Below are 16,490 nucleotides of genomic sequence, written 5' to 3' on the forward strand. Positions count from 1 at the left end.
CTCTCCCCAAGCAGTCACGGTGCCTGTTTCATGATTTTTAAAAGCACAAATGAACCTCGTCATTGGAATTCGCACCAGTGGAGCCGGAGCATAACACAGAACCCAGAGAATACCAGGTTGTGCCCGCTAATGATATGCAAACAGTGTTTACTATACATGCGGAGTGGAACGCATTGACGCTGCTATTGATGCACCGGAGAATTGCAATTTGGCATGAAACTGCCGCCCACCATGATTTTGGCGTCAGAACCGATTCTCCACCCAATCGCATTTCCCGGTTCCGGCGTCGGCTGACGCAGAATCCCCCTTCTGGAGATTAACATACACAAATCTTTGAGGGGCAAGGACAAACTGAGTAGGTATTTTTGAAAAAAAATGTCATCTGCTATAAGTAGAGGCAAAAAGTACTAAATAAAGTAAGCTATGCTAAACCTCTTTAAATCAATGGTTTGACGTCAGCTCAATTAATGTGTCCAATTCTAGCTGCAACCTGCCTCCTTGACCAAGCTTTTAGTCATCCGACCTAATCCCTCTTTATGTGGTACGTGTCATGTTTTGCTTTATATTGCTCCTGTGAAGTGTCTTAGGGCATTTTATGAGATCAAAGACACTATAAATACAAATCATGTTTATTTAGTGATTTCAGAATGGTTATCTAATATCTGAGCTGTACTTAGCAGTGCAGCCCAGGGGTGGAGGTGCAAAAGAAAACACTATAATTATGATCATTTTTTTGTGGTTTGTTTTATATTTTTGCACTGATATTCCCGGTACAAACAATTTAGAGTAATTCACAGCACAGAAAGAGGCCATTTGGCCATGAAGTCCTGTTGGGGTCAAATTCTACTGAAAACAGAAAATGCTGAAAGTATTCAGCAGGTCAGGCAACATCTGTGGAAAGAGTTAAAATGGTAAAATGTTTCAGGTCAATGACCTTTCATCAGGTAGTTCAGATTTCCAGGATCTGCAACATTTGCTTTTGCTATGTGTATGTTTGCATTGCTAGACATCATAAATTAATACTCCCAACGTAATCCAAGTAGGTACTTGTCTCAATGTAAAACCCAAATCCTAAAATTTTAACTTCAGGAGGAACATCACATTCTGATCAAGTAGACATTCATTTGGTTTGTATCATTGGGATAAAACATTCAAATCCATTTTTATACTGTACTAAAGAGATTCATTCAACTATTAATCTCTGAAGTCAAAGGAGTTTATGTTGGTGAATGTCAATAGTTCAGTCTTCATGGTTAAGCTTCTGAATAATATTTATGTTACAAAGATTATGAATAATGTTGATGCTATGATGTTAAATGTTATTAATACCTAGGATGTCAGCTCAGTTGGTTCGATGACTGGTTTGTGATGTGGAGCGACGCCAGCCTGTGGTTTCAATTCCCGTACCTGCTGAGGTTATGAAGGCGCCACCTTCTCAACCTTGTCCCTTGCCTGAAGTGTGGTGACCCTCAGGTTAAATTTCCATCAGTCAGCTCTCAAAGGGGAGAGCAGCCAATGGCCCTCCGGGACTGTGGCTACATTTATTATTATTATTACATTGATACCTTCTTTGCAGAGCTGATAAAAGACAGGGTGTTGCATTTAGTGTCACTGCCCATAGAAAAAAAAAATATTCTTTGCATGGAATATTTAAAAAAGCTTTAGATTTACAAAATTCATGATTACAATAGAATACAATATAACAGGGTATACCTATCAGGAGAGATTTAACAGGCTGGTGCTTTTTTCTTGGAAAAAAAAGTGGTACGGGACGATTGGCACCATTATAGAAAGGGTTTGACATAGTCATTGTAGAGAAGATACTTCCACTAAAGGATGAGTTCAAAACTAGGGGCTATAAATGTAAGGGAGCAACGAATAAATCCAACAAAAATTGAGGAGAAAACTTATTTGACTAAAATGTGGTAAGAATGTGAAACATGCTACCACAAAGAATAGGAGGGGTGAATATATTTAAGGTAGACAAGCAAATGTGGGAGTAAGAAATGGAAGGATATGTTGAATAGATTGGGTGAAGAAGGGTCGGATGAGAGGGAAGGAAGCTCATGTGGAACATAGCCAGCAGCATAAAACAGGTAGGTGGATCAAATGATATGTTTATGTGCTGTACATCCTATTTAAGAATTCAGAGGTAGCTTACATTTTGTGAAAATATGTACCCAGACCTAACATTACTGGTCTACACTAGATTGTTCTTTGTTTTTAAACTTCTATATTATTACATTTTATTTCTCTCTTGGCTGGGAAGAGATGGAATATGTTAATCTTTGGTTGACCATTGTCAGTGCCTTCAGAATGATTGGTCGATCTTCTGTGTCCCAGCTTTGCCTTTGCACATGAGCTTCCCTATGGTATAAAAAGCCATCTCTAATGGTGCACCCTTGGTATCTCCAAAGTGTACAGCTTGGATAGGCAATGATGTTTTATCGCGAAGTGTTCCTTCATCCGTTCTCCAAATGTGATCATTGCTATCGCAATTGCAGTGCATTCCTGGGACAGAACAAGATTCTATGGGAGTAATAAAAGGAGTTGATAACCATCAATTCATATAATGATGCATGGTACCCATAACAGATATATCTTGACAAAGGTATGAACCCAGGTTACAGAAGTCTCCAGATATAAACCAGGAAGGAGCTCTTTCATTGTTGAGTTCAATCTAAAGCTTCATCACCTTTATTGCGTGGTTGTTCAAAAGCTCTCCTCACCAACCTCTCTCCTATATGTTACTCATTTGCCCAGAGTTCTACCCTTCACTAAATTTCCCCATGACTTTGACCCTGCCTCTTGCTTTAACCTTTTTACTAACTCAGTCGCATCATAGTTCCTTTTGGCTTCACCACTGGTGGCGAAGGCTACAGTCAAAATTTTCCAACACTCTGGAATTCTCTCAAACTACTCTGCATTATGTTTCTTACGGTCTTGCTACCTTCCAAAGCTTCCTCAGAATTTACCGCTGAGCAAACTTTCAGTTTTTACTCCATGGCAACTGTGCCCTTCTCAACTCCCACACCTGATTAAAAACATTTTCAGAAATAGATGTACAATCATTTTCTGTTTTCTTTTGGTAATAATGACATTTATTGTACCAATTATTTTTTTTCCAATTAGGGGACAATTTAGCGAGGCAAATCCTCCCAACCTGCACATCTTTGGGTTGTGGGGGTGAAACCCACGCAGACATGGGAAGAATGTGCAAACTCCACATGGACAGTGATACAGGGATTCAAACCATGTCCTCGGTGCCACAGTTCCAGTGCTAACCACTGCGCCACATGCCGCCAATTATGACATTTATAATGTCATATCAATTACTATCAATTACGAAATTCCGGGTTTTGAGGAAGTCTGTGTTTCACAGAAAGGAGATTCTGTTACCTTAACATGAATTTCGACTTCATGCATTCTGCAATGTTTTGTTTACGCACAGGCAGATTATTATCTGGAACAATTAAGGTTATGCCTCTTTTCAAACTCTGAATATTCATGTAATAGCTTTAGATTTTTAATCCACAACTTCAAGCTGAATTTAATTTCACAAAGTTCACATTGTATCACTGTAATCATATGTGAACTTTAGATGTAAAGGTCATCTACTATGCAATTATGTGTATTTTTAAATGTTCATTAGTTCTTTACCCCAGGTTACAAGTGATTTTCTTAAACAGATAAATTTACCACTGATTACTATTGAAAGGTATAACAGTAACAATGCATAAATATTTACGGTAGATACACTATATTAACTCCTCAATGGGGGAATAACGTTTGCACTTTTTGTTGAACTATTTTGCAGCTAAACTTAATTGAGTTATTTTCTTACATAGTCTCAGCAAATGTGAGAGATAATTAGCCTGACATGTTTCTCTTAATGTTGCCAATTGATTCAATAATTTGAAGGTCCAAGTTCATAAATATTCCTCTAAAAGTTATGGATTTCAATAACTGTCAGCTAGGTTCAAAAGTAACAGCTAGACATCAACTTATTAAAATTCAGCAGATATTATTCAAAGGGAATTATAGACCAGTAAGCCTAACATCGGTAGTAGGGAAAATTCTTGAATCCATTATCAATGACTTTATAGCGGAAAAGTTAGTCAGCATGGATTTATGAAGGGGAAATCATGCTTGACAAATTTGTTGGAATTCTTTGAAGATATAACCAGTACGGATGACAGGGGGGGGGGGGGGGCAGTCGATGTGGTATATTTGGACTTTCAGAAGGTGTTTTACAAAGTCCCGCATAAGAGATTATTGTGCAAAATTAAAGCGCCAGGGATTGGGGGAAGTGTATTGAGGTGGATAGAAAACTGGTTAGCAGAGAGGAAATGAAGAGTACGAATTGATGGGTCCTTTTCAAATTGGCAGGCAGTAACTAGTGGGGTACCACAGGGATCGGTGCTGGGACCCCAGATATTCACAATATATATTAATGATTTGGATGAGGGAACAAAATGTAACATTTCAAAGTTTGCAGATGATACCAAGTTGGGTGGGACTGTGAACTGTGATGAGGATGCAGGGATCCTACAGCATGATCTGGACAGGTTGGGCGAGTGGGCAAATCAATGGCAGACGCAGTATAATTTGGATAAGTGTGAGGTTATTCACTTTGGAAGCAAAAACAGGAAGGCAGATTAGTACCTGAATGGTTGTAAATTGGGAGAGGGGAGTGTGCAGCGGGACCTGGGTGTCTTTGTGCACCAGTCGCTGAAGATAAGCCTGCAGGTGCAGCAGGCGGTAAAGAAGGCTAATGGTATGTTGGCCTTCACTGCGAGAGGTTTCGAGTACAGAAGCTGGGATGTGTTGCTGCATTTATACAGGGCCTTGAGAATATTGTGTGCAGTTTTGGTCTCCTTTTCTGAGGAAGGATGTTCTTGCTCTCAAGGGAGTGTGGCGAAGGTTTACCAGACTGATTCTAAGGATGGCCGGACTGCCATATGAGGAGAGATTGACTAGGTTAGGATTTTTCTTGCTGGAGTTCAGAAGAATGAGAGGGGATCTCATAGAGACTTATAAAATTCTAACAGGGCTAGACAGGGTAGATGCAGGGAAGATGTTACCAATAATGGGTGTGTCCAGAACCAGTGGTCACAGTCTAAGGATTCAGGGTAAACCAATTCAGACAGAGATGAGGAGACATTTCTACAACCGAAAAGTGATGAGCCTGTGGAATTCATTACAACTGGAATTAGTTGATGCTAAAACATTGAATATATTCAAGATGTGGCTGGATATAGCACTTGGGAAGAATGGGATCAAAGGCTATGGGGAGAAAGCAGGATTAGGCTATTGAGCTGGATGATCAGCCATGATCATGATAAATGGCGGAGCAGGCTTGAGGGGTCAAAAGGCCTCCTCCTGCTCCTATCTTCTATGTATCTATGTGGCTTGGTTCCTCCTTAACCTGTAACTTCAGAGAACAAATCAATTGGTTTGTTATAACATTTATGTCATGTCAGTGCGGATCTGATTTTGAATGTAACTTTTAAAACTTTATATACAGTGACTAAATCGGTGAAACTGCTGGAAAGTTAAAATTAAACAAAAATATTTTGTGTCCCACAGTTGAACTGGTAGAAGTGAAAATATTTTAACTCACCTTCATAAAGATGATCCATACCTTTTTTTACATAAAAAATAAATTGACAGTGGGATCTTGTATTTTTTAATCAACCTTAAAACAAAGTACTACATATCCCAGAATAGATACAATCAAAGAGCTGCCTGTTTGAGGTACCTGTCATTCCACAAGCACAGCCGCCTCTATCTGGACTTGCATCTCCCCAGTAGAACATTCTCCTTCCATCCCAGGATATCCACCACCCCCAGCCTGCTTGGATAAAGCGGATATGGCGACAGTCCAGCTGTAGGCACAATAGGAAGTGTTGAGTAGGAGCAGCATAAATCATAAAGCAATATCCCTAAAGCCCTGGACAATGTTATTTGTCGACTGCATTATTTATTTAAAATTGGTCTGTTTTGATTAGTGTCTGATCCATTAGAATTTAAAGTGTTCACCTCAAAGTATACCCCTACACCCTTCCCCCTCCCACCCAAACACACACACACAATTTGCTGCAGACAATACCTGGCAATGTCACAGTTGTGCTTTGTTTATTCATTTTTATAATTTAATAATGAGCTCAGTTTTACATAATATCAAATCCGCAAAATGATTTGAGTTGGGGGGCAGCAGAGGAGGGGGTTATTTCCATCATGTTTTTTTTTAAAACAATTTATTGAGGCATTTTATGATTTTATAACAACAAACACAAATGTAAACATAACTCAGTAAATAACACCCCCCAACCCCACCCAACCAACAACCATATCCAGCCAATATGGCTTATACACATAGGGCAGAATTCTCAGCTCCCGCGAAAAATCGGGAAGGCCGTCGTGAAACTCGGCCGAGTTTCACGACGGCCTCGGAGGCCGCTCCTCTCACCTTATTCACCCCCACCCGGGGGGGCTAGGAGTGGCGCTCCGTTATTCTCGGCCGCCGGGCCTTGACACTTGCATCTAGGCGGCGCGCCGAGAATGACGCGACGGCAGCGCCTATGTGACGTCAGCCGCGCATGCGCAGGTTGGCCGGCTCCAACCCTGCATGCGCGGCTGACGTCACGACGGCTGACGGCTCAAACCTGCGCATGCACGGTTGCCGTCTTCCCCTCCGCTGCCCCGCAAGACGTGGCGGTTTGATCTTGTGGGGCGGCGGAGGGGAAAGAGTGCGTCCCATTGAGACGCTGGCCCGACAATCGGTGGGCACCGATCGCGGGCCAATCCCCTCCCGAGCACGGCCGTGGTGCTCACTCCCCTCTCCGCCCCCCACAAGCTTCAAACGGCACTTTGGCGCCCATGTTCACGACGATAGCGACCAGGTGTGGTTGCCGCCGTCGGGAACGGCAGGCACCCGGAGAATCGCCGGTCGCCATGAAAAACAGCGACCGGCGATTCTTCTGAGCGGGGGGGTGGGAGAATTGTGGGGGGCACCAGGGGGGCGTGTCATGAGTCGCCCGGCCCTCCCGCGATTCTCCCACCCGACCATAATTCCCCAGTCCCACCTCCTCCTCTCGCTGATCCCACCTGAACTAAACTATGTCCCCGTTCACCCCCCCCCCCCCCCCCCCCCGCATTGTATCTGCTAACAGTGTAGTTTTCCCCAAAGAAGTCAATAAACATTTTTCCATCTTGCTGATGGGCACGTGCAGCTAGATTTGTATCTTTAGAACAAGTGAAGCCATTTTGTTTCTTATTGAGAAACAAGGGTAAATAACAAAAGTACATACTGAGAAGCACCAGCAGGGTTGAAGAGAGTAAAAGAGCAGAGTAGAAAGTTGACTGAATAGAAAATTAGTCATTGTGGGCCCATCATTGCCCAGTCAGTGCTCCTGGAAAGTATCAGAACAGTGCAACTGTGCAATTGACCCTAAAATAAACTTAGAAGCTATACAGAAGTAACAGCAAACCTGAGTTTTAAAACTTGTACAAAAGTGGTGTGAGAATTGCATTTGGGAAAATTCTAGAACAAATGCATTGATTTCAAACTGACTCGTTAAGACTTGGACAGAGCTCTTACCTTGACATGTTGCTCACAGGATTCAGAAATGCGTGTGAGGGCATTCAGCTGGATTAGTTCTGCTTCGTAGTTTATCTCTCTTCTGAAACAGCCGGGTTCCTCACAGGGAGATACTCTTGTCCGTCTTTCACTGTCGTGGCTCACAATGGTTATTGCTGCACCAAGCACATGATAGTCAGTGTTTCATTGAAAACCCATAAAGAAAATCTTTGTTGTAAATTGTGGCCAAGATTTTCCTCCCAATTGCTGCTGATTTTGTGCCAACTGAATGTATTTTGATGTAAAGGCATATTTGATACAATTTGCTGGTTCCCACTGGTTTACAGTCATCTGATGAAATAGAATAATTGATCAAATCCAATACAATTGATTTAGCAACTTTAGTCTTAGTTAACTCCCATTTTCTTAGTGGGGGGAATGCTGGATTCATTTGTTTCTGAAGGAGGAGGGACAAGGTTTCTTCCAATATATGGAGCCCACATCAGATTACAGATCTCAGAGAGAGGTCTGCATTCAGGATGTTAACTACGTTCTCTTCGACTTTTCACGTTGTCTAATTTGTGTCCTGTTCACTAAAATCCGATTGGACATCACTTATTTTCTCACATCTTCCTTTCTCCTCACACTTTGTTTTATTTAGTTCCATTAAATAGTTTGCTATATCTTGCAGCTTCCCATTATCTGATCAATGGCAATTATCCAGGGCCTTGGTGAGGCCACACCTGGACTATTATGTGCAGTTTTGGTCTCCTTATCTGAGGAAGGATGTTCTAGCTGTCGAGGGAGTGCAGCAATTGAATCCTTGGATGGCAGAACTTGTGTATGAGGAGAGATTGAATCAGTTAGCATTGGATTTGCTGGGGTTCAGAAGAATGACAGGGGATCTCATAGAAACCTATAAAATTCTAACAGGACTAGACAGTGTAGATCGAGGAAGGGTGTTCCCGAACCAGTGGTCACAGTCTGAGGACACTGAGTAGACTATTTAGGACAGAGATGAGGAGAAATTTCTTCACCCAGAGAGTGGTGAGCCTGTGGAATTTGTTGCCACAGGAAGTAGTTGAACCCAAAACATTGTACGGTTTCAAGAAGCAGTTAGATATAGCACTTGGGGTAAAGGGGATCAAAGGTTATGGGGGGAAAGCAGGATTTGGCTATTGAGTTGGATGATCAGGCATGATCTTAATGAATGGCGGAGTGGGCATGAAGGGCTGAATGGCCTCCTTTTTTTCTATGTTTCTATGAAACATTAACAGGGTTGCGCAGTGGTTAGTACTGCTGCCTCACAGCGCTGAGTACCTGGGTTCGATCCCGGCCCAGGATCACTGTCCATGTGGAGTTTGCACATTCTCCCTGTGTTTGCGTGGGTTTTGTGATATGCATCACCGTACATACACAAGGGGTTAATGTAAATACACTACAACTAAGTAAACACTAGAGGGAGCACCGGAGATATCATGATATGCAAACATGCAGCTAATGAACACTTAGAACAGGATACAACCAATGAGCAATCAAGACACCCAGAGGTGACATTACCACAAGGGGGCATTACACAACCCCATACAAAAGGACAGGGCACACATGCTCTGTCTCTTTTCACAGACAGACACCTAGAGAGTACATCAGGGTTGATCAGCAGCATCACACCCAGCACGTGGCTTAGAGCAAGCTGGTACAGTTAGACTGAGTTACTATAGTTAGATTAGCAGGAGAGTCAAACTCATTTAAGAACTGTTAATAGTTCAATCAACACATTGAACACATTACAAAGTCTGGACCTTCCTTTGTCAAAGCATACATCAAGGAAGCAGCTTATGCTACACGAAGAAGCATAACACAACAAGTCTTTCTCCCACAACCCAAAGATGTGCAGGCTAGGTGGATTGGCCACGTTAAATTGCTCCTTGATTGGAAAAAAAAGAATTGGGTACTCTAAATTTATAAAGAAAAAAAAACAGCGACCAGGGAAAGGCTGGATGGGCAGCATTGCGATACATAAATGTAGCAATCAAGTTGGGTTGAATGGTAAATGTTGTAACAGTACTATCATCGAACTCCTACAGTCCAGAAGGAGGCCATTTAGCCCATCCGGTCTGCACCAATCCTCTGAAAGAGCACCTTACCTAGGCCCACACCCCCGCCCTATCCCAGTAACCAAGCCAGTACACTCATGGACACTAAGGGGCAATTTAGCAAGGGCTAGTCCCCCCTAACCTGCACATCTTTGGGTGTGGGCCGGAGGAAACCCACGCAGACAAAGGGAGAACCTGCAAAGGCCACAGTCACCCAAAGCCAGAATTGAACCCAGGTCCCTGATGCTGTGAGGCAGCAGTGCTGACCAGTGTGCCACAATGATTTGCCAATTACTGAAACAGAATGTGCCATATACTATGTTAAACCTTTTGAACGTATTCTATTGTGGAAGTCAGTTTTGTGAAAATAGATAAAGCATAACATTTTGTACTTCAGCATTTATACATTTTTTCTATTTATTGAAGTAGGATAGCTCGTGGATAATATGGCAAAAAAGCTATTGGATGGCAAAATTGCTCCATTCGTCAGACTATCATTTTGAAGAATTTTGTCATTCAGACTTGAGGGCTGCGCCTTAGAATGTAGTTCCTGCTCACAACATTGTCTTTCAGGAGGGCAGCATGTTGGCGCAGTGGTTAGCACTGCTACATCATGGCGCCGAGGTCCCAGGTTCAATACCGGCTCTGGGTCACTGTCCATGTAGAGTTTGCACATTCACCCTGTGTTTCTGTGGGTTTTGCCCCCACAACCCAAAATAAGATGTGCAGGGTAGGTGGATTGGCCACGCTAAATTGCCACTGAATTGCAAAAAATTAATTGGGTACTCTAAATTTCTAAAAAAACACTGCCCTTCAGAAAGTGATGGATATGAAAGGGTTAGCAGTTTATGGCATGTTCTGTTTCAGTAATCGACAAGTCATTGATTGGATACTATAATTGCTTTAGTACTCAACCCAGCTTGATTGATACATTTCTGTACCACAATGCCACTCATGCAGCCTACCACCAGTCACTGCATCACTCAGGATAGCACTAGAATCTGAGATGGGTGGATTCAGGTTGACATGGGCTAGAGACCAAGTCAGTCTCTTAGAAATTTACCACGTTTTATTAACAACGTTTTATTTACAAAGCTGATGTCAAATTTGTCAGCAAGATATACAGACGAATGTCATTTTTGTAAATTAATCTGGCTAAAAGTTTCTCTGATTCTAGTATTCAGCAGGCTGACAATAAACTGAATATGTGGCCCAGAAAAGCAGCAGCCCTCTTACCCCCCCCCCCCCCCCCAAACCCCCCCATATCCCCCTTCAACAGTACACCAGAAACCTATCTCTGCCAGTTAGTCTCCATACACACCATCCAGGATTGTGATTAGTTGTTTTTGATTGAAAGATCACATGCAAATATGAGATAGACAGAGAAATACAGCACAGAACAGGCCCTTCGGACCACCATGTTGTGCCGAACTTTTGTCCTAGGTTAATCATAGAATTTTGGACACAAAGGGCAATTTATCATGGCCAATCCACCCAACCTGCACATCTTTGGACTGTGGGAGGAAACCGGAGTACTCGGAGGAAACCCATGCACACGCGGGGAGGATGTGCAGACTCCACACAGACAGTGACCCAAGTCGAAATTGAACTTGGGACCCTGGAGCTGTCCACAATGCTACCGTGCTGCCCTTAAGAAGAAATTAATCTACACTCCATTATTCTTCCCTAATCCATGTACCTATCCAGTAGCCGCTTGTAGGTCCCTAACGTTTCCGAATCAACTACTTCCACAGGCAGTGCATTCCATGCCCCCACTACTCTCTGGTTAAAGAACCTACCTCTGACATCCCCCCTATATCTTCCACCATTTACCTTAAATTTATGTCACCTTGTAATGGTTTGTTCCACCCGGGGAAAAAGTCTCTGACTGTCTACTCTCTCTATTCCCCTGATCATCTTATAAACCTCTATCAAGTCGCCCCTCATCCTTCTCCGTTCTAATGAGAAAAGGCCTAGCACCCTCAACCTTTCCTCGTAAGACCTACTCTCCATTCCAAGCAACATCCTGGTAAATCTCCTTTGCACCTTTTCCAAAGCTTCCACATCCTTCCTAAAATGAGATGACCAGAACTGCACACAGTACTCCAAATGTGGCCTGACCAAGGTTTTGTGCAGCTGCATCATCACCTCACGGCTCTTAAATTCAATCCCTCTGCTAATGAACTCTAGCACTCCATAGGCCTTCTTCACAGCTCTACCACTTGAGTGGCAACTTTCAAAGATCTATGAACATAGACCCCAAGATCTCTCTGCTCCTCTACATTGCCAAGAACCCTACCGTTAACCCAGTATTCCGCATTCATATTTGTCCTTCCAAAATGGACAACCTCACACTTGTCAGGGTTAAACTCCATCTGCCACTTCTCAGCCCAGCTCTGCATCGTATCTGTGTCTCTTTGAAGCCGACAACAGCCCTCCTCACTATCCACAACTCCACCAATCTTTGTATCATCTGCAAATTTACTGACCCACCCTTCAACTCCCTCATCCAAGTCGTTAATGAAAATCACAAACAGAAGAGGACCCAGAACTGATCCCTGCGGTACACCACTGGTAACTGGGCTCCAGGCTGAATATTTGCCATCCACCACCACTCTCTGTCTTCTATCGGTTAGCCAGCTCGTTATCCAACTGGCCAAATTTCCCACTATCCCATGCCTCCTTACTTTCTGCATAAGCCTACCATGGGGAACCTTATCAAATGCCTTACTAAAATCCATGTACACTACATCCACTGCTTTACCTTCATCCACATGCTTGGTCACCTCCTCAAAGAAGTCAATAAGACTTGTAAGGCAAGACCTACCCCTCACAAATCCGTGCTGAGAATATATATGACATGCGTGGAGCCTAGTGGTCCAGTAGGCGCTAGTGATTAGCACTGTTGCTTCACAGCACCGGGGACCCGGGATTGATTCCCGGCTTGGGACACTGTCTGTGAGGAGTCTGCACGTTCTCCCCGTGTCTGCATGGGTTTCCACTGGGCGCTCCGGTTTCCTCCCACAAGTCCCAAAAGATGTGCTTGTTAGGTGAAGTGGACATTCTGAATTCTCCCTGTGTACCTCAACAGGAATGTGGCGACTAGGGGCTTTTCAAACTTAGAAGTTTACCTCTATGAGATCACCCCCAAGCCTCCTACGCTCCAGGGAAAAAAGTCGCCGTCTAGCCAGCTTCTCCTTATAACTCAAACCATCAAGTCCCGGTAGCATCCTAGTAAATCTTTTCTGCACTCTTTCTATTATAATAATAGAGTTTCTATAATAGGGTGATCAGAACTGTACACAATACTCCAAATATGGCCATTCTAATATCTTGTACAACTTCAGCAAGTTGTCCCACTCCTGTATTCAATGTTCTGACCAATGAAACCAAGCATGCCGAATGCCTTCTTCACCACCCTGTCCACCTGTGACTCCACTTTCAAGGAACTATGAGCATGTACTCCTCGATCTCTTTGTTCTGTAAATTTCCTCAACTCCCTTCCATTAATAAAGAACAAAGAAAATTACAGCACAGGAACAGGACCTTCGGCCCTCCACGCCTGCGCCGATCCAGATCCTCTATCTAAAACTGTTGCCTATTTTCTAAAGATCTGTATCCCTCTGCTCCCTGCCCATTCATGTATCTGTCCAGATTAATGTTAAATGATGCTATTGTGCCTGCCTCTACCACCTTCGCCGGCAATGTGTTCCAGGCACCCACCACCTTCTGCATAAAGAACCTTCCACATATATCTCCCTGAAACTTTCCCCCTCTCACCTTGAACTCATGACCCCGAGTAATCGAGTCCCCCACTCTGCGGAAAAAGCTTGTTGCTATCCAACCTGTCTATACCTCTCCTGATTTTGTAGACCTCAATGAGGACCCCCTCAACCTCCGTCTTTCTAATTAAAATAACCCTAATCTACTCAACCTCTCTTCATAGCTAGCACCCTCCATACCAGGCAACATCCTGGTGAACCTCCTCTGCACCTTCTCCAAAGCATCTACACCCTTTTGGTAATGTGGCAACCAGAACTGCACACAGTATTCCAAATGTGGCTGAACCAAAGTCTTATACAACTGTAACATGATCTGCCAACTCTTGTACTCAATACCCCTTCCGATGAAGGAAAGCATGTCGTTTGCCTTCTTGACCACTCTATCGACCTGCGCAGCCACCTTCAGGGTACAATGGACCTGAACACCCAGATCTCTCTGTACATCAATTTTCCCCAGGGCTTTTTTATTTACCCTATAGTTCGCTCTTGAATTGGATCTTCCAAAATGCATCACCTCGCATTTGCCCAGATTGAACTCCATCTGCCATTTCTCCGCCCAACTCTCCAATCTATCTATATTCTGCTGTATTCTCTGACAGCCCCCTTCACTATCTGCTACTCCACCAATCTTAGTGTCATGTGCAAACTTGCTAATCAGACCACCTATACCTTCCTCCAGATCATTTATGTATATCACAAACAACAATGGTCCCAGTATGGATCCCTGTGGAATACCACTGGTCACAGTTCTCCATTTTGAGAAACTAACTTCCACTACTACTCTCTGTCTCCTGTTGCCCAGCCAGTTCTTTATCCATCTAGCTAGTACACCCTGGACCCCATGCAACTTCAATTTCTCCATCAGTCTACCATGGGGAACCTTATCAAACGCCTTACTGAAGTCCATGTATATGACATCTACAGCCCTTCCCTCATCAATCAACTCTGTCATTTCCTCAAAGAATTCTATTAAGTTAATAAGACATGACCTACCCTGCACAAAACCATGTTGCCTATCACTGATAAGCCCATTTTCTTCCAAATGGGAATAGATCCTATCCCTCAGTATCTTCTCCAGCAGCTTCCCCACCACTGATGTCAGGCTCACCGGTCTATAATTACCTGGATTATCCCTGCTACCCTTCTTAAACAAGGGGACAACATTAACAATTCTCCAGTCCTCCGGTACCTCACCCATGCTCAAGGATGCTGCAAAGATATCTGTTAAGGCCCCAGCTATTTCCTCGCTCACTTCCCTCAGTAACCTGGGATAGATCCCATCTGGACCTGGGGTCTTGTCCACCTTAATGCCTTTTAGAATACCCAACACATCCTCCCTCCTTCTGCCGACTTGACCTAGAGTAATCAAACATCTATCCCTAACCTCAACATCCATCATGTCCCTCTCCTCGGTGAATACTGATGCAAAGTACTCGTTAAGAATCTCACCCATTTTCTCTGACTCCATGCATAACTTTCCTCCTTTGTCCTTGAGTGGGCCAACCCTTTCTCTAGTTACCTTGCTCCTTATATATGAATAAAAGGCTTTGGGATTTTCCTTAACCCTGTTCACTAAAGATATTTCATGACCCCTTTTAGCCCTCTTGATTCCTCGTTTCCGATTGGTCCTACATTCCCGATATTCTTCCAAAGCTTCATCTGTCTTCAGTCGCCTAGACCTTATGTATGCTTCCTTTTTCCTCTTAGCTAGTCTCACAATTTCACCTGTCATTCATTGTTCCGATTCATTCTTCCAAAATGCATCACATCACATTTATCTAAATTAAACTCCATCTGCCATTCATTGACCCATTGGCCCAATTGATCAAGTTCCTTTTGCAATCATAGATAACCTACTTCACTGTCCACTATGCCACCAATCTTGGTGTTATCTGCAAACCATGCCTCCTAAATTCTCATCCAAATCATTGATATAAATAACAAATAACAGTGGACCCAGCACCGATCCCTGAGGCATATCGCTGGTCACAAGCCTCCAGTTTGAAAAACAACACTCTACAACCACTATTTGTCTTCTGTTGTCAAGCCAATTTTGTATCCAATTGGTGACCTCACCCTGGATCCCGTGAGATTTAACCTTATGCAACAACCTACTATGCAGTTATCTTGTCAAAGGCCTTGCTAAAATCCATGTGGACAATGTCGACTGCACTTCCCTCATCTACCTTTTTGGTTACCCCTCAAAAACTCAATCAAATTCATGAGTCATGATTTTCCACTCACAAACTGTCCCTAATCAGTCCTTGCCTCTCTAAATCCCTGGAGATCCTGGCCGGGATTCTTCAAAATCCTGGACAAATGTTGCGCCAGCGTAAACACCGCAGTGGTGTACGCCAGCGTCTCCCGGCCCAGCAATTCATCGGTCTTCAGGGGGCTAGCTTGGCACTGGAGTGCTGCGTGCTGCTCCGGCATCAAAAGGTGGCTCTGCACGGCCGCCTTGGCCCTGCGCAGCGCTCGACGGCCGTTTCCACGCTGACGCATATGCGTGGTTGGCGTCTCTGTGCCGGCGCATGCACATGGTCGCTGCTGCAGCGCAACATGTCGGAGACCTAACAGCGGTCCCACATGGAATGAGGTAGCACCCTCCAGATCGAGGGCCCGCCGATCGGAAGCTCCCGATCACAGACCTGGACCCCGTGAAGGCACCCCCCCAGAGTCAGAGACCCCCGGCCCCCCACCAGGACGTCTACCGCGGCCGCGGGTCTAACCTCCCGCCGGATGGTACCAGGTTGGAGCCACGCCGGCAGGATTCACCGAGGGTTCAGCCAGTTGCCTGTGGCAAATCGGTGCTGGGGCCTCTTTCAGCAGTCCCAACCGGCACCACGGTGACCGCGCGGGCATGATTGGCGCCAATTTTCCGGTCGCAGGAGAATCGCGCGCCGGAGCGGTGGGGGGGGGGGCGGGAATTTCTCATCGATTCTCTGACGTGGGCTTGGAGAATCCCACCCCCTGTCTCTCAGAATACCTTCCAACAACTTACTCACCACAGACGTTAGGCTCACCGGTCTG

At 44.2% G+C, this 16,490-nt stretch overlaps 1 protein-coding gene across 2 annotated transcripts in view; it reads right to left on the reverse strand.

Annotated features, from left to right (window-relative positions):
• Window positions 1-728: 728 nt before the first annotated feature.
• The window catches only part of LOC119966240, a 61,444-nt gene continuing 45,682 nt past the window's right edge, over window positions 729-16,490 (reverse strand). For both annotated transcript variants that reach the window (XM_038797591.1, XM_038797590.1), the window contains exons 13-15: window positions 7,604-7,758; window positions 5,762-5,888; window positions 729-2,529 (exon numbers count right to left, since the gene is read on the reverse strand). In XM_038797591.1, coding sequence (XP_038653519.1) covers window positions 2,312-2,529; window positions 5,762-5,888; window positions 7,604-7,758 — 500 coding nt within the window. In that variant the 3' untranslated portion in view covers window positions 729-2,311. The remainder of the gene's footprint in view (window positions 2,530-5,761; window positions 5,889-7,603; window positions 7,759-16,490) is intronic.

Source organism: Scyliorhinus canicula, chromosome 5 (assembly GCF_902713615.1).
Source record: "Scyliorhinus canicula chromosome 5, sScyCan1.1, whole genome shotgun sequence".
Lineage (NCBI taxonomy): Eukaryota > Metazoa > Chordata > Chondrichthyes > Carcharhiniformes > Scyliorhinidae > Scyliorhinus > Scyliorhinus canicula.